Below are 27,419 nucleotides of genomic sequence, written 5' to 3'. Positions count from 1 at the left end.
AGAATTGGCGGAGCCTGCGGTGACCCATCTATAGTAATATAATATCTATGGTCGAACCCTTCAACACACCATGTCAGTGATGCATATGTATGAGACCGTGCCACCAACACAGCAATCTGGGAACCCAGAGTCGATTTTTATTTGGAAAAAAAATAGACTCTGGGACAGCCCTACCGTTTTTCCCAGCTTCCTGTACAGCGCGCCTCTCCTGCCACCGTCACTTCCTTTTCCGCGTCCGTGCTCCACTGTTTACAGTCTAAATAGCAACTTGCGCCGCGACTTTACAGTAATTTTCCACTGTTGTTGTAAGATGAGTTGACGTCTTCTATGCAGTGTGTTTATGCGTTCACGTTATTAGTAAATCGCCGAAGCAGGAAAAGGAAATCGGAAGTGACGGAAAAGCCACCGTCACTTCCTTTTCCGCGTCCATTTCGGCTATTCGCTAATAACGCTAACGCATAAACACCCTGCATAGAAGACGTCAACTCGTCTCACAACAACAGTGGAAAATTACTGGAAAGTCGCGGCGCAAGTGTGCAAGTTGCTATTTAGACTGTAAACAGTGGAGCACGGACGCGGAAGAGGAAGTGACGGTGGCAGGAGAGGCGCGCTAGTACAGGAAGCTGGGAAAAACGGTAGGGCTGTCCCAGAGTCTATTTTTCAAATCAAAATAGAATCTGGGTTCCCAGATTGCCCACACGCAGTGAAGTTAGCATGACGGATGTATTCTTTATCCACACAGGAGCATGCAGCAGCAGTACTGTATGTCGGACCTTAGGGGTCCACTCTGGTGGGGGGAGGGGTGGTGGGTACCGCCCAGGGAGCGCCGTTCATCTTCTTCCCTAAACCTGTTTGTCAGTGAGGAGAGAGCATCCAGACGCATCACGCTCACAGTCTAGCTTCTGTTCATGGAACCAGTCCAGAAATAATGACCCAATAGAGAGGTCCAGGGATGACGTATTTTTGTAGGCTGAATGCGGAAGTCCCGAACTTCCTGGTTCTACACTGTTTCTGTCTATGGGATTTTTGAATGGGTTTTTGGCGATATGCTTCAAATAATGTCTGTGGGCAACGCAAGTTTAATCAAACGCGAACCAAGGTTCAGCACACATGAGGACCACTTTCATGAGTTTTGTAGCGTAAATGCGAGCCCTAGAAGTAAAATGCTCGAGCTAAGCTAATCCTGAACTACACACTGTCGCATAGGCTTCACGTCACGTCAGCACTCAACCTGGACTGTTGTTGATGTGTGCACTGATTACCTCAGGCTGAACGGGGCTGAACCAGGTGAGGGAAAGAGAATTTCCGTGTTCGCCCTTTGAAGTGGTGACGTTATTGACGTATATATCCACATCGACTCAGCAGTGTAGTCTCATTTAGCCGTTTGCTAGCTAGCCGCCCGTTTAACGGCATGTAAAAGCTTCAAAACTCATAAAAGTGGTCTTCATGTGTGAAGATGATGTTACTAAACACTGGTTCGCATTTGATTAAGCCAGCGTTGCCCAGAGAGATTATTAGAAGCATCGCGCCAAAAACCCATTCAAAACTCCCATAGGCGAAAACTGTTTGGAACCAGGGGCGTTAGCATCGATGATTTCCGGACTCGTTACTGGACCTCTCTATAACCTGCAGAGTTGTGCATAATATAACTGCTGGAACTACTTCTTCGATCGTTGCCATTTGTGTTTCGTGAAAAAGACGATAATACTGCGGCTGCGTTACCGTTGCCGTTGCAGCAGGGCTCCGTCGTCTCCCAGTTCATGGCTTTCTGGACGGCTTTCTTCCACCGAGCAAAGCGGAACTCGCTCTCTGTTTGGGGCGAAGACAGACGTGACGGTTTGTTCCAGTGGTGGTGGGAAAACTAAACATTGTTAAACGGCCTCACAGCTGCTGATCATCAGGACTGGAAAGACAACCTCTAATATCGACACAAATCAATTCTATTTTACAGAAAAGTATGAATGTGTGCTTTATCTCCTTAAATCATCCGTTTGATATTGCCGGTATATGATGTACTAAGAATTTCACATGATTAAGACTTAAAATCTGCCTAAAAAAGGTTGGTAAACTGTTCTGCGATTAAAAAGGTAAACTGGCTTTAGGTGGGCTTATCCTTATCCTATACATCCTTGCTTTGGTGAAGTCACATGTCTGTATACTCGACTTACTACAATAGAAACGACTGAATAGAAAGCTGTAAATTAAATGGTGAAAGTAAAACACTTGTTTTTTGAAATTATGACTTTAAAAGATAAATTTTTTGAGAATTTTCCCTCATCCCGTTTGGTTAATTTCAGAAAGAGCCGGTGCAATGACAGTATTTCCACTAGATGGCAGCATCTAAACCTGAAGTCACTGTTGCCTTCTGACCTGACCAACACAGTTGCTTGAATATTTAAATGATATCTTTCAAGTAATATTGACATTGGAGACCTATTTAAGAATCAATCAAGTTCTATTAGTTGAAAGTCCATTCAGACATGTCTGCCTGGTCTTGCTCTCCTACCGTCGCTGTTAATCTGGGGCTGGTAGGTCTCTGTGGTGAGGTCTGGGAGCTGCCCGGCGGTCAGGCTCCACACCTCCACCCCCTCTGCTGCCCCCGCTGCCATGGCTGCACCCAGGGCAGTGGTCTCCGACATGGACGGCCGCACTGGACTCACAGACGGACACAATTAGGAGCAATTCTTCTTCCTCTCAATTTACTTTCAATTTGTATCATTCAAAAAAAGAGTAGCATGGCAATTTAATTATGTCCATTATTAAAGAAATGCACAGGACTGGTTTTATGTGAAAGGCATCTGACCGGAAGGGAAAACAACACCAGCCAAACCGTTGGGAATTTTACTTCATTTAATTCCCTACATCTCATTGATTATCCATTTTAGCAGGTGAGACAACGTTCGTCTTTTGCGCTCTAATAATAGCTGGAAAGCTCGTGAAGGCAGCAGCTGGAATGAGAAGCTGGAGTTTCCTGCCCCGCAACTCTCACACATGCGCACGCGCACACACACACACACACACAAAACAAACATGAATGAACGCCGCTTGTTGGAATTGGATAGCAGGCGACTGACGTGTTCGTGTCCCTGACAGTTACGTACGTATAAACAAACGTGTACTTTGCCCCAGTTGACTCGAATGTACATCAGAGTGAAGGTTCATGTGGTTGTTTAACCTGAGTCAGAGAGTTGTGTGTCGAGTGTTGTTCAGACTCCATCAAATGACAATTTGACGCCATCGTTTCGCCAAGGTTTCTTCATCAACATAATTTAAGGTCTTGATGCACCGAGCTTTTAAATTGCATTGTATTATGATCCATAATTAAAATAAACAACTGCATGTACTTCCATTATATTTTATTTGATTATATATATATTTTTTAAATAATCGATTTTTGACATTTGTGAATCGATGCAGAATCGTGCACATCCGCATCGCGATGCATCTTATAATCGATTATTTTTGACACCCCTAGTCTCTATGGACCCCCGACCAAGCCGGAGGTAACACGGGGGCTCGAACCTGTGACCCTCGTGTTGGGAATAGACCGCTATTACACTTTCTGTCTGGGGACCATGTGCTGCTGCCTTCTTAGCCAGACCTGGTTAAATATACAAAGTGTGTGTGTGTGTGTGTGTGTGTGCGTGCGTGTGCGTGCATGTGCGTGTGTGTGTGTGTGTGTGCGTGCCTGTCTCTGTGTGTGTGTGTGTGTGTGTGTGTGTGTGTGTGTCTGTCTGTGTGTGCGCGCCTGTCTCTGTGTGTGTGTGTGTGTGTCTGTCTGTGTGTGTGTGCGTGCGCGCGTGTGTGTGTCTGTGTGTGTGTGTGTGTGCGTGTGCGTGTGCGTGTGTCCTCTCACCCACGGGCATGCAGAGTATGTCGGCCTGCAGCTGCATCAGCAGCCTGTTGGAGGTCATGCCTCCATCCACCTGCAGCTGCCTCAGGGGAATGCCGGTGTCCAGGTTCATGGCATCAAGGATCTGAGACACAACGTGACAGGTCAGTTAGAAAAGCAACTACGTGACAGATCAGTTAGAAAAGCAACAACGTGACAGATCAGTTAGAAAAGCAACAACGTGACAGGTCAGTTAGAAAAGCAACAACGTGACAGATCAGTTAGAAAAGCAACGTGACAGATCAGTTAGAAAAGCAACAACGTAACAGGTCAGTTAGAAAAGCAACAACGTGACAGGTCAGTTAGAAAAGCAACAACGTGACAGGTCAGTTAGAAAAGCAACAACGTGACAGGTCAGTTAGAAAAGCAACTACGTGACAGGTCAGTTAGAAAAGCAACAACGTGACAGGTCAGTTAGAAAAGCAACAACGTGACAGGTCAGTTAGAAAAGCAACAACGTGACAGGTCAGTTAGAAAAGCAACAACGTGACAGGTCAGTTAGAAAAGCAACTACGTGACAGCTCAGTTAGAAAAGCAACAATGTGACAGGTAAGTTAGAAAAGCAACTACGTGACAGCTCAGTTAGAAAAGCAATATCAGTTTGTATTAGTTACCAGTGTTGGGACTAACGCGTTATTAAGTAACGCGTTACAGTAACTAAGTTACTTTTTGCGGTAACGAGTACTGTAACGAATTACTTCATCAGTAACGTAACGTACTTACAATTATTGCGGTTTAAACATGCTCGTTACTCGTTACTTCACGATTCTGTGCGGGACCTACAGCAGCGAGGCTAGAGAGGAAAATGCGAGTCTGACGGCGGTCTGATGAGGAAATAGGCTAATCGTGCGGCACTTCTATACTTTCTAATGTTACTAGACCAAATTCTGATAGTGAAACGGGTCATTTTGCGTGAGCTGTGTTGTGTACGGTAAGCGGTGTTCACTTCACACCGCTCGGCGAGTCAGCAGCATGGAGCCCTCTCCTCCTCGCTTCTCTCAGGCTGTCTGTCACCAGTGCCCTGCTGCACCCAGGCAAGCACAGCACTCGTCTCTCACTTACAGATTCCCCTCGCGTTGGAGGGTGTTCACGGTGTGTTTCGCGTTGTCATGAAATGGGAAGAAAAATGCCTGCAAGTCTCCTGCCTTTTGGAGATGAACTGCTATTAAAGGCAGCCGCGACGAGCGGCTGCTTTGAGGCTCTGCTCTGTCCCTATCTGCAGGCAGCGCTGGGCTCTGCTGCTGGGGACTGCCCCCTAGTCCGATACCTCACGAGTCCGATACCTCACGAGTCCGACACCTCATGGTTTTGGGTTAGGGTCTGGGGGAGGTTAGGTTTAGGCGTGCACTCCGCTTTTACAAACGGTAACCACGGTGTTTATGTTGTTCAGCCAGGATATTATAGACTACTGATACAGTTGTTAATTATACACTGCCAAAAGTGTACTGGCTACTTTTTGAAGGCAATAATAAATATGCCTCAATGCCTAAAATGTTGTGTTTTCTTGTTCCACTACTTTTCGTCGTAGTGATAATGGGTACAATGCTCAAATTTGACAGTTGTCTTGTCCCACACTGTGCTACAGCAACCCCAAAATAATGTGTGTGCATTAATAAGAGAATTGAGTTAAAAAAAAAAGTAACTCAAAAGTTACTTTCCTAGTAACTAGTTACCTGCAAAGTAACGAGTAACTTAAAGTAACTGAGTTACTTTTCAGAGCAGTAACTAGTAACTGTAACTAAGTTACTAATGTAAAGTAACTTGCCCAACACTGTTAGTTACACACATCCAGGGTCTGACATTAATACCCAGCAGGCACTAAATGCAGGTAAAATTTGTCTTTGGAAGATAAAACAGGAAGGGTCACCCGAGACGGTTTGAATTTATATACAGTTATAGTCTTTGATTCAGCCATGATTAATTATTCACCTTATCATTTGCCCATATCAGGACGCTTCTGCATAACGTCATTTTGTCATCGTTATTCCGTTTTAGACCCAGAACTAGATGACACCTACCTTTATCATTTTTAGACTCTTTTCAAGCAAAAAAGAAAACCCAAACTGTTATCACGTTTTAATATTTTTTCTGGACGTAACGTATATTCCAAATATGTGACCGGTTTATCAGAATAACGCCTATTTGGACATTTTTAACGAGCAGTGAGGAGCGCCGGCTGTGACCGGCCGGACTAGCTAGTATCCATCAACCCCTACTGGCAGTGAGAAAACACTGTCGACGTGCTTTTGTAACAAACGTTATGCTGACCATCGGCTCCTCGCAGCAGTAACGCTATGAACATGTAACTGAAGTTGGCCACACTCGCCGCAGTGTAGCTGCTGAATGTTGCCAAACTTCATTGGCAGTTTATAGTTGATTGATGTTTACAATGCAACCGGCCGGCTAACGCTGAACCGGAAGAACAAATACAATTGCGTCTGACACGAAAGAGAAAAAGTGGACGGGGCAACATAAGGTGAATAAAGCATCTAATTCTGTGCACAAAATAGCACTGAAAATAGAGTAGCGACATTTTTATGAAAAATCTATATTATTTTGGCTGGTAGGACTCACTACGCCACCCTGCTGCCCCAATATTACCCAGAATATCATGTCCATGCAAGCAAAAACACAATATACATATTGTGTTTTTGCACAATAATATATATATATATTATTTGCTTGTCGCTTGAGCTTTTCTGAATCAACTCCTTGACTGCAGCCTCACAGCACAAACACCTCACCTGCACCCTCACAGCACAAACCAACAGTACTGTGAAGAAGTAGATGTGAGAGGTCGCTCACCTCTCTGGTCTGGAAGCAGACGGCTTCCAGGGCAGCGAAAGACAGGTGGTTCCTGTTGGTGAACTGAGTGAGCCCACAGATGATGCTAGAAAACACGGAAGAAACAGATCAGATATGAACAGTTTCAAGTCCAGAGAGGAACCATATATACACCATTCACAAAGTCCAGAGAGGAACCATATATACACCATTCACAAAGTCCAGAGAGGAACCATATACATAGGTCGCGGAACCGCCCGGGCCGCAAGGGCCCGGGCACATTTCAGTTGCCAATTATTATTATTTTTTTTAACAATTAAACCTCATTTACTTATGAGGCTATTAAAAGGCAACTCGACTGGTTGTTTTTCAGATGTGATTGAATCTAAAGTGAACTAAACAAGTCAGATCCACTATAAATGTTTTTCAGTAGATGCTGTGATGTAGCCACAAGAAGGGTGCAATATTAATGTTTTTCAGGAGATGGCGATGTTGCTAGCTATAGGTTCTAAACAAGAAATATGGTTCAAATGTTTACAGTAGTTTTCCTTTCTTGCTGCACTACAATGTTACAATGCTGTGAGACGGAGCTAAACACAAAAGATGCAATATTAATAGTTTTTCATGAGATACTCAGTATTTAATACTAATACTAATACTAATAATAGAAAAGGAGAAGATACTGAATAATGACATCACAACAGTATAATCCTAATGTTAATTTAAAATTAAATATTCTTCTAAATATGGATAAAAGTCCAAAAAACAAAATCTTCTTCGACGCTGCCGAGATTCCATCCCTTACAGCACCCCCTACTTCTTCTTCTTCTAATTTTCTCCTCGACTCTAAATCAAATATGACCGCTCCCTCCCCAGACATGTTTGGAGCAGAGCATGCCATTGCATCCCCAGCCTCTACTTTCAGGGTATCCAGTGCTTTAACAGTGGACTGTCTCACCCTCTTGCACTGGGCTCCCAGTAGGGGGCGTACAGTCCAGAGAAGGCCGGCACAAAGTAACAGCCGTAAGACGTTCCTGCTGCAGCTGCCAGTTTCTCTGAAATGAGAGAGAGGATGAAAACAATATATAAATGTAGTTATTTAAATAAGCAGTATTTCATTTTTCTGAATTACACATCAAAAACCCATGGAGTCGAATCAGTCCGGTTTGCATTTGAAGAACATTTAAAAAATGAGATGATGCGATACCATATTTTTTGGCCTTCCAAAAAAAAAAAAAGGAGACTGTAGGCTGTGGGGCGACTTCACCTCACCCAGCAGTGCCTTGCTCAAGGACACTTTTAGCAGGGCAACCCGGGCTGTCCAGGTTTTTGATGGGTGGAATGAGACAAAAAAGCGAGACGAGCTGGGCGGGGCTAATACCAGCGGTGGAAATGGGCCATAAGAGTGGGCATGCAGCACAAAGACCCCCGTCACTGGTGGTGGTGATGTCATAACTATTTAAGACTTTCAATGCTTTTCAATGCCTTACATTTAGATATGCTGAAACGTTTGAACAGAGCCCTGTGATTATAGATATGGAAGTAAAACTCACCATGGAATATTATCTGAACAAAACGCATAAAAAGTGTGATGAACAAAGGGTCAGGCTGGGATAACAACACAATTTGAATCCTCACCTCTCTTAAGGAAGAGCATTTTTAGGACAGTACTATATAAATCCCATATTTATTATTAGTAGTAGTAGAATTGGACTGTATTATTTGGATGAATAAGTGGGCTAGCCTGGTAAACCAGCCGGTCATGTGAACTCACATTTCATTTCGTTCTACCAGACCGTCTTGGAAGGGTGTTTGCACAAACTGCAAAGGGCACTAGCCAATCAGCGACCCGCCTCATAGTTGACATCATAACCGGCCAATCAGGAACGAGTTTAAACAGCCATAAAGTGCAGTTATTGCGACAGCAGAGTTTCTGGGCGGAAAATGTGTTTTCGCCGTTCTCCCGAGTGGATTTGGGTTTGACTGGATCCAACGCTGATTGGCTGAAGGAGTTGTCTATTGAGGCAAGTACACCCGCCCAACCTCCGCCCACTGCAGACACTGCGTGAGAGAGTGAAAGCTTAAAGGATGGGTTTTCCGTGGGGAATATGAATATATATTAAATCTCACGCCCCTAAGGTTTTCGAATCCGTTGAAATTTTTGAAATTGGAGGTTTACTCACAGAGATATCAACCGAAATCCACTCTGTGTGTGGGGGGGGGGTGGTGGGGGGGAGGTGCGGGTGCGGGGACTCGAAATACTACATTTCCCACAATGCACTGGGCTCGCGTGGCCTTCGTTTTTATGCCCACCCCTCAGGCATTTGGCTGATATCAAACTCCAGTAGGTGGCGGTAATGCACATATATGTTTGCCAACCGCCATAAAACTCAAAGAAGAAGAAGAAGAAGGCTTCGACAATGAAATATACAAAGAACAAGAAATAAATCGAAAATAAAATTGCCTCCAAATTGCACCAAATGTAAACGGTAGTATATATGTCGGGAGATGTCTTCATAAAAAAAATTTCATGCATTTTAAGGCATTTTCGTAGGAGTTACGCGCATCTGATGTTGTAACTATTTTCTGTAAAAATGTGTAAAAACGGGTACATTGCTCAGCGTTGATTTCGTTACTTCAACCCACCTACTACTAGATGTAAAATTTGACGAGCTTTCCAATGCCGCCAGTCCCGTGTCGATTAGTGCTTCCGTTCCCGAGATAATGGTCTCTTTGCAAGGAACTATGGGAAGCTAATATTAGCTACAGCAGGCTAGGCGGTTGACAAGATGGCTGCGTTTTTGTTTTGGTCAAGGCCTCTGAAGGGGCGTGGAGGACCTCTAGAGGCGGGACCATGGCCAACAACAGTTGTAGTTCATAGGTGCACGACTTCCGCAAGGCGGACTTAGGCCAGATGACGCGAAACGCGTCGGCTGGCCCAAAAAATATGTGAGAGATGCTTGATATCTCTGGCAGTGAATATCCAATTTCAAAAATTTCAACGGATTCGAAAACCTTAGGGGCGTGAGATTTAATATATATTCATATTCCCCACGGAAAACCCATCCTTTAAGGCCAGACGGTCTAGTAGAACGAAATGAAATGTGAGTTCACGTGATTGGCTGGTTTACCAGGCTAGGTACTGCCTGGACTGTCTAACACTGGGAAAGGAAAGGTTTTTATTAAATGAGTGTGAGCTGGAGTGAGGAGTGACGGTATGATGTCACAGTGTAAGTAAATGAGTGTGAGCTGGAGTGAGGAGTGATGGTATGATGTCACAGTGTAAGTAAATGAGTGTGAGCTGGAGTGAGGAGTGACGGTATGATGTCACAGTGTAAGTAAATGAGTGTGAGCTGGAGTGAGGAGTGATGGTATGATGTCACAGTGTAAGTAAATGAGTGTGAGCTGGAGTGAGGAGTGACGGTATGATGTCACAGTGTAAGTAAATGAGTGTGAGCTGGAGCGAGGAGTGATGGTATGATGTCACAGTGTAAGTAAATGAGTGTGAGCTGGAGCGAGGAGTGACGGTATGATGTCACAGTGTAAGTAAATGAGTGTGAGCTGGAGTGAGGAGTGACGGTATGATGTCACAGTGTAAGTAAATGAGTGTGAGCTGGAGTGAGGAGTGATGGTATGATGTCACAGTTTAAGTAAATGAGTGTGAGCTGGAGTGAGGAGTGATGGTATTGTCAGAGTAAAATAATTGATTGACTGCTTATTGATTGATTGTTGATCATTGTAGACTATGTTTAATTATGATCTAACTGACATGCATGGCTCACATCTGAGACACTCAATCTGAGATGTCTCTTCTGCTGGGAAGCAGTTTGTTATGTCGAAAAGGCAACCCCACCTGGAGAGGAGGGGATAACGTAGTATTTTGTCTTCCTGGCGTATAGAAGGTTTTGTTTTGGTTTGTTGTGAAGATCAACGTCTTATTTTGTCTCCATGGGAAACATCCCATGGAATTGTACCAGTAACCAGTCATCTGAGGGAGGGGGGCTGGGCTGACTATATCTGACATGTAATGTTTATCTTCTGGGCACAATGACTTTGATATTGTGACCCTCTGCAGAGTCCTGATGATTGAAATAAACAAATCCTTATTCATTACAAACAAGCAACTAATTTATTGGTGGATCAACAAGGCATTTCATTTATTTTTCCACAACAGTATGATGTCACAGTGTAAGTAAATGAGTGTGAGCTGGAGTGAGGAGTGATGGTATGATGTCACAGTGTAAGCAATGAGTGTGAGCTGGAGTGAGGAGTGACGGTATGATGTCACAGTGTAAGTAAATGAGTGTGAGCTGGAGTGAGGAGTGACGGTATGATGTCACAGTGTAAGTAAATGAGTGTGAGCTGGAGTGAGGAGTGACGGTATGATGTCACAGTGTAAGTAAATGAGTGTGAGCTGGAGTGAGGAGTGATGGTATGATGTCACAGTGTAAGTAAATGAATGTGAGCTGGAGTGAGGAGTGATGGTATGATGTCACAGTGTAAGTAAATAAGTGTGCCCTGGAGTGAGGAGTGATGGTATGATGTCACAGTGTAAGTAAATGAGTGTGAGCTGGAGTGAGGAGTGACGGTATGATGTCACAGTGTAAGTAAATGAGTGTGAGCTGGAGTGAGGAGTGATGGTATGATGTCACAGTGTAAGTAAATGAGTGAGCTGGAGTGAGGAGTGACGGTATGATGTCACAGTGTAAGTAAATAAGTGTGAGCTGGAGTGAGGAGTGATGGTATGATGTCAGTGTAAGTAAATGAGTGTGAGCTGGAGTGAGGAGTGATGGTATGATGTCACAGTGTAAGTAAATGAGTGTGAGCTGGAGTGAGGAGTGATGGTATGATGTCACAGTGTAAGTAAATGAGTGTGAGCTGGAGTGAGGAGTGACGGTATGATGTCACAGTTTAAGTACCGATCTCGGAGGTGGACTGGACGATGCCCATGTTATCCTTCAGCCACCGCACCACTGCCCCCGCTATGGCCACCGAACCCTGGCAGAGAGACACACGTGGGAACCAATCACACGTTAGAACCCTGGCAGAGAGACACGTGGCAACCAATCACACGTTAGCAGCACCAGGCAGGTAGCAGACTAGGTTGTCGCATGCCGGTGAAATGGCAGCCATGTACACACCTCTAGTGCATAGCAGGCAGCCTCGTCTTTCCCCATTTTGTAGGCGACGGTGGTCAGCAGGCCATGTTCTGACATAATGGGCTGGGAGAAGCAGAGACAATGAGAGAAACAGTTGATGCAACTCGACACAATGACAGAATAAGCATTGGATGAAGTAGTATTGAAGGCTTTTGTTACCTTTGCCCCTGTGTTTCTGAGCAAGAAGCAGCCAGTCCCATACCTTTACAAAACAACAAGAATGGTGACATGAGTAAGAAGACAAGGCTGCAGATTCTGATCACACACACACACACACACAATACAGTATATTTTTGAATTTGTTAAAACATTTATGTTCTTTATATGCAGAAAGTGAGGGAAATAATTTAACAGCTCAACCTCCCCCATCTTCTACAATACTACAAACTTCTATTATTATCTATACATATGGCCATGTCGGCTCCGTTTGTCCCGTTTCAATTTTGTCCCACTGATGATGTCATCAGTGATGTCATAAGGGGCCCCACCCAATTTCAATTTATCTGTTCGATAGGGGACAGTGTACATTAATGAACATTTTAGCAAAATGTAAATGCACGACAATTGCAGTCACAGGACTGATTTACACCCACACACACACGGAGGCATTGTGACATCACTGATGATGTCATCATGTAAACTTAAGGGCAATAACATATTCTGAGCAACACACACACACACACACACACGCCAATAGGGCAAGCGAGGTATGCGAGCTGCAGGGCCAGCTCGGCAAGCTGCAGGGAATCGAGCGTGAGAGATACCTAGTTATTGTGAAATGACCTCCACCAAAGTTATGTTTTCACTGCCGTTTGGTTTGTTCGTTTGTCAGCAAGATTACGTAAAAACTACCGGGCCAACTTTCATGAATGTTGGTGGAAGGGTGTTTTGCACGGGCCAAGAAGGAAGAACCCACACCATTTTGGAGCAGCTCCAATCCGACTCACAAAAATGTGCACATCATAGCAGAGTGGACAGCGCTCTCTGAGTGCCCTTCTAGTTTTAAATGTATTCTGACAAAACCTGCCTCACTATTTGCACATCAGGACGGCTATAATGGAAACTAGTCGGACTTCGTTGGGAATGTGTTTTACGAGGTGCCGGACTGACTCCAGTGTTATGTCAAGTTGACATCTTGGCTGACATCTTGTTTCCACCGCAGCCAATAATGTAACTGCAACCAGGCCAGGGAGGGATGATGGTGGCAAAGTCAGAACCATATCTTTACTTTACACGAGGCAATAAAGACATGATTGTGGCACATTGAATAGAGCAACAAAACGGGACAATTTCATGATGACAGGATACAGTTTTGAAAGGAGGAGGAGCCTTTGTCACATAACATGGCCACATGTTGGTGTGACTAGTGTCCTCTAGAGCAGCGTTTCTCAACTGGTGGGTCGCGACCCAAAGGTGGGTCGCGGGGCTGTTTTGATTGGGTCGCGGACATTAGCCAATTTTTTTTTTTTTTTTTCATATTTCATTTGAGTTAAATTCAGATTATTGAAACTGGATTAGCCTGACCAGTTTTACTTGTTTAACAAGCTGAAGCATATGCTCTGCCTGTAATTCAAGAGAAGTCTGCCTTTTCATTTTATATTTAATTTTAGTTAAATTCAGATGATTGAAACTGGATTAGCATGGCCCCAGTTTAATTAAAAGTTATGACCAGTTTAACTAAAAAGCATATAGCCTTGTGATTCCTTTTTATTTCATATTAGTTAAATTCAGACTATTGAAACTGGATTAGCATGACCAGGTTAACTTGTTTTATTATTATTATTATTATTATTAACTTGTTTAAAAACATATAGGCCTGTAATTCAAGTCTGCCTTATTTCAATTGGTTTTTAGCCCTAGTTGCACTTCTGTTGCACTTTTTTGTTCATTTGAGGTTTATAACAGTGCATGAAGGCATTGTGTATTAAATTAATGCGCTATTTTTTGTGCAATAAATTTGAGTGGTTTAAAAAAAAATCTGAAATTTGGGTCGCGACTTCATGACAAGGAAAATAGTGGGTCCTGAGGCTACACCAGTTGAGAACCACTGCTCTAGAGAAAGAGTGGCGTCAGCGGAGGACCAAAATGCGAGACTCATTAGCCAATGAACAGCCAGGAATGGGTCTCGCGCTACTTTTGCATGCTAAACTAAAGCTGATAATGTACAATTTGATTTAAAAAAAATGTTTTAAAGTACAACACAAACTGTCCATTTTGCTGCAACTCGACAGTGCTGCTTAATCCAGGACATTACTTCCTGGAACTCTTGAGAGTAAAAAAAAAAACTGGTCCATTGGAGTGAACGGAGATGTGGCGACTCTTCTTACACGGCTCTGGGTGTGACGTTTTAAGACGGCCAGAGGTCTTACGTGTTTTTGGCCTGGCCGTCCTTGAAGCACATCTGACCCACCAAAGCAGCCGATTGGTCACCTAGACACTGGTGCACAAGAACAGGCCCAACGTCACTCTCGCACTTCAACAGAGCAACAACCGACAATGCTTGTGAACACACCCAACCACACAAATACAGTCGAACAACCAGCCTCGTCTTTAAAAAACACCTTCAGAGGGGGAACATCAGATGCAAATCACGCACATATATTTTGGAATTGTCACAAGTTAACATTGTATTGGACTGGGATTCATACGTTTATACAGAAGATACTAGGGTATGATATCCCTATGAGTTACATTGTACTTTACCTGTGTAACCTCACTGAAGAAAATGTACAATTACGAGATAAGATATCTGGTCAAAATATTGTTAATAGCTAGTAAAAAAGCTGTCACAAGGAAGTGGGGAAAAGTAGAACCTCCTACTCAGGAGAGACATAATAGAAGAAATCTATATCATGGAGAAACTGACATATTGACTAAGACTACAAGAAGAACAGCTGGAGGAAAAATGGGAGAAATGGACAATATTCAAGACCCAAAACAGCGACGAAGACAATTGATAGAGCAGACAGACGATTGACGGACTCACTGGATGATAAGGAAAACAAGATCGTAGCCCCCAAACAGTAATTTTTTCTTTTTCTTATAATTAATTATGTATGTCTTTTATGTATGAGTCTTGTCTATTTTTGTCTACTTGTTCGGAAAATGAAACTCAATAAAAACTAAAGTGTAAAAAAAAAAAAAAACACCTTCAGAGGGAAGCACATTCCCCATTGTTTCTTGCTTGACTACAAACACACAGCATGATGCAACAACCAACCTCTCATATCACAGTCTAGCAAACACACAGTTATGAGCGGGGTCAATCCTTACCCCGGAAATGGGCACTCCTGCAAGAGAGTTGGATTTCTGGTGGGAAGACGACAAGAAAGACAACGGCAGCATGTTTAGATACAGTATATAGGGTGAAAGAGTCCAGGCAAGGCATCAATTACGTCAAGGGAAAGTTAATACAGTAACAGTTGCAACACTTTTGTCCATGGCCGCTTGTGCAAAACGGTTGCAGAAAGTGTGTGTGTGTTTGCATGTTGACCGATTATGGCCTGCTCCACTAACACAGACAAAACGGTGCCGTTATTAGTCTCTCCCCAGACTCCAGTATGACGTTGAATCGCTGCGCTCCGCATACTACATAAATGAGTCTGTGCCACTTCACAGCCACTCCTGGGCTTCGAGGGCGGGTCTAGGGGGGGCGTTGAAACCGAATGAGTGACAGCACCGATGAGAGAGCGGTTCGAAAAATGGGCCGGGCCTCCTCCCCTGTCGTCTGATCGCAAAGTCGTTACAGATTGGGGGAAGCCTGAATCCACCACTGGCCAATCACTGGCCGAGTGGACGGTTCACTTTTCCGACCCCGGCCGGCGGAGGGGAAGTGTCCCAGATCCAGAGAAGAGCTCTGCAGCGCGCAGTAACGTAGTGTATCAGCGTTAGAAGAACTCTCATGGGTCTGGCGTTGAGACTACGCTGTTGTAAACAACAGGAAAAAATACGATTATACACCATTTTCATCCAGGTCAATAAAATAAAATCATCTTTTTCCCGTCTCTCTTCTAGCTCCGGACACTAATAGGATGTTCTTGGTTTGTTGTTTTTGGGAGCGATGACGGCGGTGGCTCGGGAACAACACTCTTCCCCCGAGAGGACAGACAGCCATTGTCAGGCTGGAAAACAAATGACACACCAAATGAGGAGCTGCCACGTTGCTGACCTCTGGACACAGGACAAGGTGCATGATGTTGCGCTGCAGAAAACGTAAACACCGCTGACCTACTTCACAGCCTCAGTATCCATTCTGTAGCATTACATAATAATAATAATAATAATAATACATACGTTTTATATAGCGCTTCTCTGGGGAACTCAAAGACGCTTTACAATACATAGAAACAGTACCGGTACATTATACAGTAAACAAACTAAATAACAAGAACAAATACAGATACAAAACAAATACAAATCAATAGATTGCAGAGATGGAATGGTGGTTAGAGGTAAAAGTCAGATATTGTAATGTAGGCTGTTTTGAAGAGGTGGGATTTGAGTTGGGTTTTGAAGGAGGTGAGTGAGTCGGAGATGTTGTCCAAGTCTGATGTTGAGGGGCAGATGATGGCACATGATTTGCTATTGTGAGAAAACAAACATGGAATCTTATCAGGGCGTAAAATCCTACAGTGGGTTGAAAATTGTTTGGGCTTCTTACAATCATACAATCATATATCTGGCTTGGAGTATTTCCAAATGATTACTGCAGGGGTTCAGCTGCTATCATTGGAAGATATCAGATTGGAAGAGTAGATGAACCATACTTCGATATCAAATCAAGGATCTTCTTAGCTCTGGTTCACCCCATAGGCATCTCAGAAGCCACGATGAAACGGCGCTTCGAGCAGGAGCCTTGCCCTTCACACCAGGAGCACTGTGTTTTGTCCACGCCTCGCTCCGTTTTGCCCGGCGCTGCCCTGCCCCCCGCACACAGCTCGCATTGACTTCATGCCTCGCTGCTCGACGCTTGAAAAGTATGAATTGAAAAATGAAAAATGGTGTGATCGGTCTCGCCTGTTAACAAGGACGCTGAAATTAAACTGCCTCCGCGCTGCGTTGCTTCAGCGGCGTGTTCGGGCTGTGAAGAGTTATTTTCCTACTGATATGATTGTCGTCTCAATCAAACTTATTCAGTTTGTCCAGCATAACTTCAAACGGGCATTTAGATGAGATATTTGCTTGAAACCCCACTTTTACTGCTCTGGGTTGATTTTGAATCCCTCATGGAAACTTTTGACTTTTTTACAAAACTTCATAAACACAGCACTCATTCACTTTCACGTGATGTTAATTGGAAGGTGCACAATTTAAATAAATAAGCACTTACCAGATAAGAGCATATTTATCCAAATGTTGCACCCTCCCTTAGTCAGAAGGACCGTGCGACAAATACTGATTAAGCATTCATTTTTTAGAAGTGTGCCCATGCTTTCAAACGCTTGTGTCAATCTGCCATGTTTACACACACACACACACACGCACGCACGCAAGTGTTTGACATCATCAGGGGACAGGTGATTTGATAAGAGGGTTTGTTTGAATTAGAGATTTACAAATGTGTGTATTTTGCCAACCGATTCCAAAACTGGACAGGGTAACGGAACCCAACCCCTATGTACTGTTTCACAATCTAGACTCTTTATCAGAACATTATCTGCTATTCTGAAGAATACAACACTGGATCTTATCAGGTTATATGAGGGTCACGGCAATCAAAACATTTTACAACCCCATTCACCAGGATCTTTTTCTACATTATTATGAAGTTACAGCCCTCTGTCACTTGAATGAGCGTGGGGGGGGAGGGGGGGAGACATCTAGGTCAACTCCTATCAAGTCTATCTCAAAACACTAGCAATCTCGCGCGCTCGATTCCTAGGCCCGCGCAGGCTTGCGGCCTCGCCCGCCCTGCAGCTCGCCCACTGTGTGTGGCATACTGCAATAGCCTCACCCAAGAAGGATGACATCACTGATGACATCATCACGGATGACATCACTGATGACATCACATCATTAGATAATTAGGGCAATCACCGAATTAAAAAAATCCGGCTCAGGAGCTCTTTGCACCCCCTGCAGGTTTCAGCCTGATCGCACGTAAAACGGCATAGCTGTGGCCGGCCAGAATTCTGCTCACTCATACACACACACGGACACTTATTCTTATTAGAAGATAAACAGCACCAAAGACCAGCGGATGCACTCAGACACCCCCCCCCCCCCCCCACACACACACACACACACAATTTAAGCCAGAACCTAAGTTTATCTGAACTTACCATGAAACCGTATATTTCAGAGGAGCTTCTGACTTTGGGGAGGATTTCCATTGGGACATCAAAGTACCTAGAAGCAGCACAATACAATACAATTGCAACACAGGTGTAATTCAAGACACGACGGACAGGATAGAGTTAACAAACTAGTTATCCCAAAGACACGACACAGGACACGACGGACAGGATAGAGTTAACAAACTAGTTATCCCAAAGACACGACACAGGACACGACAGACAGGATAGAGTTAACAAACTAGTTATCCCAAAGACACGACACAGGACACGACAGACAGGATAGAGTTAACAAACTAGTTATCCCAAAGATACGACACAGGACACGACAGACAGGATAGAGTTAACTAGTTATCCCAAAGACACGACACAAGACACGACAGACAGGATAGAGTTAACAAACTAGTTATCCCAAAGACACGACACAAGACACGACAGACAGGATAGAGTTAACTAGTTATCCCAAAGACACGACACAAGACACGACAGACAGGATAGAGTTAACAAACTAGTTATCCCAAAGACACGACACAAGACAGACAGGATAGAGTTAACAAACTAGTTATCGCACTGTGTGTATGCGTGGTATACTCTAAACCCTATTGCAGGCAGCAGCAACTAAAAAGATATGTATGCGCAGAGTGTTGATTGTCCAGTATGCACTTACACATACTCGCCCCTGCAAGCTGCTAAAATGGTCTGCACTATTTACTTCCTTCTGTATTCACCTTATGTAGAAGAGACAGTCTGGCTTGAGGGACTAACAGGAAGTGTAAACACAATCCGAACCGATTGTGTTTACACTTCCTGTGGCAGAGCGTATCCCCCCGCACACCTGCTTCCAGTGAGTCACCAGCTTTGACCAGAGACGACCATCTTGGTCTTTGACCACGTAAAACAGCCGGCGTCTTCAAGTGGGCGGGGCTACATAAGGTGAACACTTTTGAGTGAAGACGTTGAGATGTGTCGAGATGCTCAGTTCGGATGGTGACGTGTGCGTTTGCTGCACGCGAGCGTTGACCTGCACAGCTCCGGGTCCCAGTCCATGGTGTGGATGTTGAAGAGCAAGGTGCGGCTGGCGTTGGAGACGTCGGTACAGTGGATCCCTCCGTCCCTGCCGCCCGTCAGGCACTGCAACGGCATCGACAACACAACACTCAGCTCAGTGGGGATGTTCATTCAACATTATGACAAAAGACAAAAGACATTCCGGATTGGAAAGGATAGTTTCACAAATGGAAACGTACTTATACCCCCTCTTCTGTCATGTCAAGAACAATAACCCAAAGTATCGCTCGGAAAATGTCTGTTTTCACCTCTGACTCCAACGTGCGCACAGACCTGGGTCAAATAGTAGCTACATAACCTGTGTTGTCTTTAACATGCCACTAGGACTGAACGATTTTGGACAAAAATAAGCGTGATTCATTTTGACTGATATTGCAATTGTGATAATGATTCGCCACATTAGAGGGAATGATTATTTTTACATCATTATTCTCTTTCAATTGAAACACATTCAAATTATTATGGTGTGATTTTTGCAGGGATCTGTACCAAACAAATATGTTGTCTATAGAATATGACGTGTAGGCCAGGACATCTCAGCACGACAATATTTAATCATTTAAAATGGTATTTTGACATACGTTTTGCCTTTAATAAATATTGCGCTTCTTGCGAATCCAATCCTTCTACTAGATACATTAGCTACAGTTGCTTATCAGATGTATGAACAGGAGGGAGGAGGGAGCAGCTTTAGCAGCTTGGGATCGGCTACCTACCCAGATGATCCAGGAGTCAACGGTGCCGAACATGGCCCGCTGGCTCTGCACCGCCTGACGCACCTCCTCCACATTGTCCAGCAGCCAGCGCAGCTTCACCGCACTGAAGTAGGTGCTGATGGGAAGGCCCGTCTTTTGCTGGAGAGAGGAGACGAGTAGACGCAAAGATGAGAGCAGTGGAATGCAACTTCCACCATGTAGGTAGAGCTACTGTCACCTCCACCATGTAGGTAGAGGTACTGTCACCTCCATGTAGGTAGAGCTACTGTCACTTCCATCATGTAGGTAGAGCTACTGTCACCTCCACCATGTAGGTAGAGCTACTGTCACTTCCACCATGTAGGTAGAGCTACCGTCACTTCCACCATGTAGGTAGAGCTACTGTCACCTCCACCATGTAGGTAGAGCTACTGTCACCTCCACCATGTAGGTAGAGCTACTGTCACCTCCACCATGTAGGTAGAGCTACTGTCACCTCCACCATGTAGGTAGAGCTACTGTTACCTCCACCACGTAGGTAGAGCTACTGTCACCTCCATGTAGGTAGAGCTACTGTCACCTCCACCATGTAGGTAGAGCTACTGTTACCTCCACCATGTAGGTAGAGCTACTGTCACCTCCACCATGTAGGTAGAGCTACTGTTACCTCCACCATATAGGTAGAGCTACTGTCACTTCCACCATGTACAGTAGGTAGAGCTACTGTTACCTCCACCATGTAGGTAGAGCTACTGTCACCTCCACCATGTACAGTAGGTAGAGCTACTGTCACTTCCACCATGTAGGTAGAGCTACTGTCACCTCCACCATGTAGGTAGAGCTACTGTCACTTCCACCATGTAGGTAGAGCTACTGTCACTTCCACCATGTAGGTAGAGCTACTGTCACCTCCACCATGTAGGTAGAGCTACTGTCACTTCCACCATGTAGGTAGAGCTACTGTCACTTCCACCATGTAGGTAGAGCTACTGTCACCTCCACCATGTAGGTAGAGCTACTGTCACTTCCACCATGTAGGTAGAGCTACTGTCACTTCCACCATGTAGGTAGAGCTACTGTCACCTCCACCATGTAGGTAGAGCTACTGTGGCAGCAGGGGCTTCCATGCCCAGCATCTTCTTCTCACCTTCAGGTGGTTCTTGTTTCTGCCTGGGCTTTTGTTGATGAGCCTTTCCACCGTTGACTGAGTTCGCAGGTCCAGCCAAACTACAGACACAGCAGAGGGGGGAGGGGTTACACAAGAACATAGAGTACCTAGATTAGCATGGGTACTTCAAACGAACGGCTTAATACTACAGTACTGAATGACTTAATACTACAGTAGTGAACGTCTTAATACTACAGTAGTGAACGTCTTAATACTACAGTACTGAACGTCTTAATAATACAGTACTGAACGTCTTAATACTACAGTAGTGAACGTCTTAATACTACAGTACTGAACGACTTACTACAGTACTTCAATACTGACTTCCTACAGACACAATTGGCCGTGTCTCCGCCATTTTGTTTTTGAGGTACTTTTAGTACGAGAGTTGCGCCATCATGCGTCCATAATGACTCATTGTACAAAGACTTGAAGGACTAGTGACCCTCCATACAGCAGATCAGGAGAAAGCTGTTTGGCTCGAGCGCAGCGCTGCCTTTTAGTAAGAGAGTTGCCATGGCAACCAATAACCCATGGCCATGGGTTATTGGTTGGTATCGGTTACTGGAACCGAGTTCAATAACCCATGGCCATGGGTTATTGAACTCGGTCAGCTCGGTCAGCTCGGTCAGCTGTCAGATCCTTGTGAATCGATCTTCGCTTATAACTTTACTAATACTTCGCAGAAAATGATGTTTTGTACAAGAATAGATGCGGGCTAATGTCTTCTTTGCAAAAGAAAGGCTGTTAACTCCGCATTTAACCCCGCATTTAACCCCGTAACGTTAGTTGGTGTCGGGCAAGCCCTGAGAATGCAACGCTGCGCTCGAGCTGCCTGGGTTTCCAGAAAGCTCTCAGCCAAGCGCCAGGATTGGCCAATGTCAACTTCAGTCTCCAGAACGATCCAATCAAATCAACCGCAGGTCTATCTTCTTGCTAGAGGTCCCGCCTTACAGTAGTGTTTCAACTGACTCTCAGAATACCATGCCAGTCGGACTTATAGTGTTATTATTATTATTATATTATTATACTTGGAACCCTTTTATAAAAGCAATATAGCACTCGAGCAGCGTGTGTTGTGGAATATATCCCCCTGATCAGTTGTTATCCCACTCGGCCTGCGGCCTCGTGGGATAACAACTGATCAGGGGGATATATTCACCACAACACACTTGCTCTCGTGATATATTGCTTAAATATATATATATATATATATATATATATATTTTACATTTTTGATTTGATGTCGTGGAGAACTACTACACTACCCTCAATTCTAAAGTGTAATATCGACGTGTTTGATTGGTGGAGCTCGCTGTATGATTGTCTGTGATTGGTGGAGCACACTGGGTGCTGGGGCACTATTGAAATATCTCTGGCTAGGCTACTACGAACGTAGGTGACAGCTTGCTGAGTAAAGGGCTCAAACCGCCACTGAGTGACCGAAAGCATATTATCGAAACTATTAGTCAATAGCTGCTTTCAAAACGCCAGCACCCGTTTTGAAATCCGTTACCCGGTTTGTTCACATTAATGCACGGTAAATGCGTCTATCTACAATAACGTTAGCCATTGAGCTAATAGTCTAATGGTGGCCGTTAAAGACCGCCGGTCCCGCCCACTGCCGCTCATAGTGCTCTCCCATTGGCTGAAATGCTCTGTCCCTCAACCATCCGCTAATCTGATTGGCCGGAAATGCCGGAATGGATTATGGGACGAGTAGTCTCTTCACTCTTACGATATAATACGTACACAGTCTAGGATACTCCTTGGATGGGAGACTGGTGCTGGAAGTGGTGTTGGAGGACCAGTAGGAGGTGCTCTTGCCCTCTGGTCCGAATTGTCTGATCTGATGAATAATCTCCCCAATGCCACAGGGCAGAGACAGGGACTCTGTCCTGTGAGTGAGCACCGTCCTTCAGATGAGACGTTAAACCGAGGTCCTGACTCTCTGTGGTCATTAGAGATCCCATCGGCACTCTTCATAAGAGTAGGGGTGTAACCCCACCGCGGTGCCCGGGCTAAATTCACAAAACAGGCCTTCCTTCAATTATGGCCACCTAATCATCCCTCGTTACTTAATTGGCTCATTCAGTCCTCAACTCTCCACCGTGATGCTGATGGTGGTGGGGTGAGCGTTCTGGCGCAAACTGGCTGCCGTGCATCACCCAGGTGGGTGCTACACATCACCCAGGTGGGTGCTACGCATCAGTGGTGGATGAGTTGAGTTCCCTCCCCTGATATGTGAAGCACTTTGAGTGTCTAGAAAGGCGCTATATAAATCCAATCAATTATTATTATTATTATTATCATTACTACTACAGTCTTGTACACAGCACTTTTGTCTGTTTTTCAATGTTTTCTTTTGTTCAACTCTGAACTGAATCAAAGGTTTTATGGCCATGATTCTCAAGCTGGCCGGTTGGCTTGGTTCCAGGCTTAAAACTCTTTAGATTAGGATTTTTCTAAAAGTATTGGAGACAAACGAATGGTGACATCATTCTCTTCCCGGAACCCAAGGTGATGTCACGATGGACGTCACGTGACTGTTGAGCTCCATGCCCATTCGTTCAGACATGCACTGTGGAGACGCCTTTCACTCACCGATGGCGTTGTAGAGTGGCTCTCCGGTCTCTTTGTCCCAGACCAGGGTGGTCTCTCTCTGGTTGGTCACTCCCAACGCTGAGAAAATAAACCGCACAGATGTCAACAAAACTCCCGGACCATCCGCCCCTCTCAGTTAGCTGTGGTTATCGTGCATTGCATTCCATTCAAACCATGAGCGAAGGACTTCACGGTCGAGTGACGTCACGGCCGAGTTGTCGACTGTTACGATCGAGCATTATAGCAGTAGGTAGGTGGTTCCTTTAGAATAAGTGTAGAGTGGTGAGAGGGAAAGACTGACGTCACACAAAGGGGTGGAGTGTTGGTTTGATTCATTAACGGGTTGCAGCTGGGCCGCGCTCTCGGTGGCGTTTGGAGTTGCGAGCACACCGCGACGAGCGAGGACGCTAAAGGCGGACTCTAGAGACAAACAGGGACTATTTTTCCAACCACCCACTAGGGATGGGCATTTCTAGCAAAAACACTATTCGAAATTCGCTGGCCAAAGTCGACTTTTAATCGAAATTCGAAAAAAAAAAAAAATAATAATGTAAAAAAAAAAAATAATAATAATAATAATTGTGAGTGAAATGTTGCATTGTCTCCCCTGATTCTAAGTCTAAGGCTTTATTAATTAATAGAAAAAGCTTCTGTTGTGGATTTTTAGCTCAAACAAGCATTGCACCACTGAAGTAAAGAACATGTTACATGACATTGACATTTTCGAAAATAAAAAACAGTTTTGACAATCATGAGTGGTTCATTAAATATTTAGTAGGCTCAGGTCTGAGTGCCAAAGGGGTGCCAAAGTCACCCCCTCTCCCTCTTCATGGGATTTCATCCGCCATTCATTTTTCCATAAACCTTGCTTAAAATGCTTATAAAAATTGTTTTACTTGCTCAAACCAAGCGATTCGACTATACTTAGAATCAGGGGAGACAATGCAACATTTCACTCACAAAAAAAAAGATTTTTTTTTTTTTTCGAATTTGGACTTTCAATAATAAAAGTCGACCTTGATAATAACAACGATTATTCGAAAATTCGAAATTCGATGCCCATCCCTACCACCCACATGGACCACGAGTAATGCACTTTTCCCCAAACCCCTGAACTTCCATCCTGAGAGCGGGCTGGCCGAGTTGACCAGACGACGCAGCTATAGAGGGCTCGTCTGGCTCAAGCGCGAGCTGGTCGCCAAGAGAACAACACCAACGTCAAGGACGAGACTTGGGTGAGGCAAACTTACACGATACCCCTTAGATAGAATTACATTCACCCAAGTAGTCTTACTTTCACGTTGAAACACGCGTAGGGAAGCGCCAGTTTACGGGCGGGTTAACCGTAGTGGGGGAAAATAGGAATTAGTACGAGCTAGGTTCGTTAGCAGCGTAACATCGACGTTCCATTTAAACAGTGGGGAAACCAGCCAGGGTTAGCTCTAGCCAGGCTAGACATTGTTAGCAATGATAACAACACATTTATTTACATTATTTTGCACATACAAACACTGCAGCAACATTGTCCACAGTAACAGATAGAAGTTAGACAGTACTGTGTGTACAGCTGATTTAATGAGACACAAACAAGGCGGAAGTGCTAATCAACAGTATTTACTACGAATTCAACTACTGTTGGATGCGCGGAGCGGCCATCTTGCCGAGTTCGGCAGAGAAATCGGAGCACAGGTGACGTCACCGTCGGACCTCATGGCCTTTGAACCGTCACATTCCCGTTTCCCAGTTTAAATGGAACGGCCCAATAACTCTCATCCTCACCCCCAGCTAAGTGTGGTGAACACCCAGTATTGAGTGTACCCATCCACAGTAAGGCGTGGTTAACACTGGATTTTGGGTATCGGCACACGCACCAACAGGAACCCACCTTTGATGTTGGAGATATCGATGTTGAGCTGGCCGAGCTTCTCACAAGTCCTCTCCATGCACTCATAGACCGACTGTATTATCTCCCTGGGGTCCTCCTCCACCCAGCTGAGTGACACACACACACACACACACACACACACACACACACACACACACACACACACACACACACACACACACACACACACACACACACACACACACACACACACACACACACACACAAATGCATAAACATGCAAATCTGCACACATATTCACAGACACAAACACATCTAAAAAAAATGACAGAAATGTGGGGCGGCCGGGTAGTGTAGCGGTACATTCCCTGCCTACCAACACGAGGGTCGCAGGTTCGCATCCTCGTGTTACCTCCGGCTTACCTCCGTAGCGCGCGAGATCCCTAGTAATAAAAAAAGACCGAAATGTGATGTGGGTAAATGAAGACAACATTGAGAACATTATTGCTGCTGTTTGTAGCTCGTGCTATCTGTTTGCCTAACAGACGACAGCCTCTTAGTGGCTACATGCTGGGGGGTTAGCGGCCTAAGTGTCTTCCTAGGACACCATACAGAGGAAACACTTATGATTAGGGGTGGGTTAAAAAAAATCGATTCTCCGATTTTAAATCGATTTTTATTTTAATCCTTTGATATCGATTCATATGTCCAGAGATCGATTTTTTTTTTTTTATAAACACATAGGCTATAATATTATAGGCTGTGTGTGGTAGTTGAAACATAGTTTCAAGTTGACGTTTATTTATGTTTGTAGTTGAAACAAAAACATAAATACTGTAGGCTACATAAATGGAAATGTTTGATCATTAATATCTACTTTTCGAAATTACCGTATATAGGCTGAAATCAAATCACTGTGCATAATTGTGAAAGTGTCTTTATTGACAGATGAAAAGGCTGTTATTTACCCTTTGTCACCACCTGGTGAGTAAATATATGTGTAACTAAAACCATTCAAATTGATCACCGGTCCGCAACTTTTTTTCCCCATGTATCTACCGGTCCTTGGCACAAAAAAGGTTGGGAACCCCTGTGTTACATAACTGGACATTCATGTAATTCAGGTTACAGCTCAAAAACATGTTTTAGTATCCTAACCAAATCGATATTGAAATGAATCAAATCGGAATCGAATCGAATGGAATCGGGATTAATCGATTCGGGAACCTTGTGAATCGGAATCGAATCGATTCTTGAAATTTGAACCAATAGAGGGTATGCACACCCACTGGAACACGCCCCCTCAATCGGGAATGAGTGTCAAAATGAGTGTCAAGTTCCTCCCTGAGCAGCAGGTGTCAGTTATCTAGGCTGATTACTGCATTCAAGCTCAGTCTTGCTGTGACTCAGTGGGCGTGACCCCACAGTGACCTCTGCCTCTGTGACATCACATGCATACCGTCTTTCTGGGAATGTGTGTAAATAACAGCCCCGCCCCCTCGCCGAAATTCCCTTGTGAAAAACAGCCTAAATTATCACCAGGAGCTTTCAAAGCCATATGTCAAGAGGAGAAATCACTGATTTAGAAACTATCTAGTGTCTTTAAAAACTAGAAATATAATGCTTGCTGGTGAAAATGGTGTAGATATACAGCTAGTCCATTTTATTTCCCCAAAACAGCCAATGACAGTCTTTGATTTGGGCTGCAACAATATAACCTTTGCCAAATCAACTAGCCTCTCATACTTTGTAGTGGAGTAGACAGTCACATCAGAATAGGCCTTTTTCACAGTAGCCATTTTGTGTCTAAACGGCAGGGAGTAACACAGGTGCACCAAAACATTAATTCGGTTTTCCAAATTCCACCTTTCCAACTTCCCTAATTAGTGAGTTGATTGCACCTGTGTTTA

At 44.4% G+C, this 27,419-nt stretch overlaps 1 protein-coding gene across 2 annotated transcripts in view; it reads right to left on the bottom strand.

Annotated features, from left to right (window-relative positions):
- LOC310778465 (glycerol kinase-like) overlaps positions 1-27,419 on the bottom strand; it is a 36,902-nt gene that overhangs the window by 2,759 nt on the left and 6,724 nt on the right. The window contains exons 3-19 of one of the 2 annotated variants that reach the window (XM_083638900.1): positions 25,549-25,655; positions 23,664-23,741; positions 21,039-21,118; positions 19,913-20,050; positions 19,150-19,259; positions 18,117-18,183; positions 15,109-15,144; positions 14,205-14,272; positions 11,995-12,037; positions 11,818-11,898; positions 11,596-11,674; positions 7,635-7,731; positions 6,698-6,782; positions 3,857-3,977; positions 2,507-2,650; positions 1,723-1,809; positions 774-848 (exon numbers count right to left, since the gene is read on the bottom strand). In XM_083638900.1, coding sequence (XP_083495026.1) covers positions 775-848; positions 1,723-1,809; positions 2,507-2,650; positions 3,857-3,977; positions 6,698-6,782; positions 7,635-7,731; positions 11,596-11,674; positions 11,818-11,898; positions 11,995-12,037; positions 14,205-14,272; positions 15,109-15,144; positions 18,117-18,183; positions 19,150-19,259; positions 19,913-20,050; positions 21,039-21,118; positions 23,664-23,741; positions 25,549-25,655 — 1,495 coding nt within the window. In that variant the 3' untranslated portion in view covers position 774. The remainder of the gene's footprint in view (positions 1-773; positions 849-1,722; positions 1,810-2,506; positions 2,651-3,856; positions 3,978-6,697; positions 6,783-7,634; positions 7,732-11,595; positions 11,675-11,817; positions 11,899-11,994; positions 12,038-14,204; positions 14,273-15,108; positions 15,145-18,116; positions 18,184-19,149; positions 19,260-19,912; positions 20,051-21,038; positions 21,119-23,663; positions 23,742-25,548; positions 25,656-27,419) is intronic. The other variant, XM_083638901.1, reaches the window with a different exon arrangement.

Source organism: Poromitra crassiceps, assembly GCF_964638095.1.
Source record: "Poromitra crassiceps genome assembly, chromosome: 6".
Lineage (NCBI taxonomy): Eukaryota > Metazoa > Chordata > Actinopteri > Beryciformes > Melamphaidae > Poromitra > Poromitra crassiceps.
Note: the sequence above shows the minus strand (reverse complement) of the source record. Positions and strands in the feature narration are given on the sequence as shown.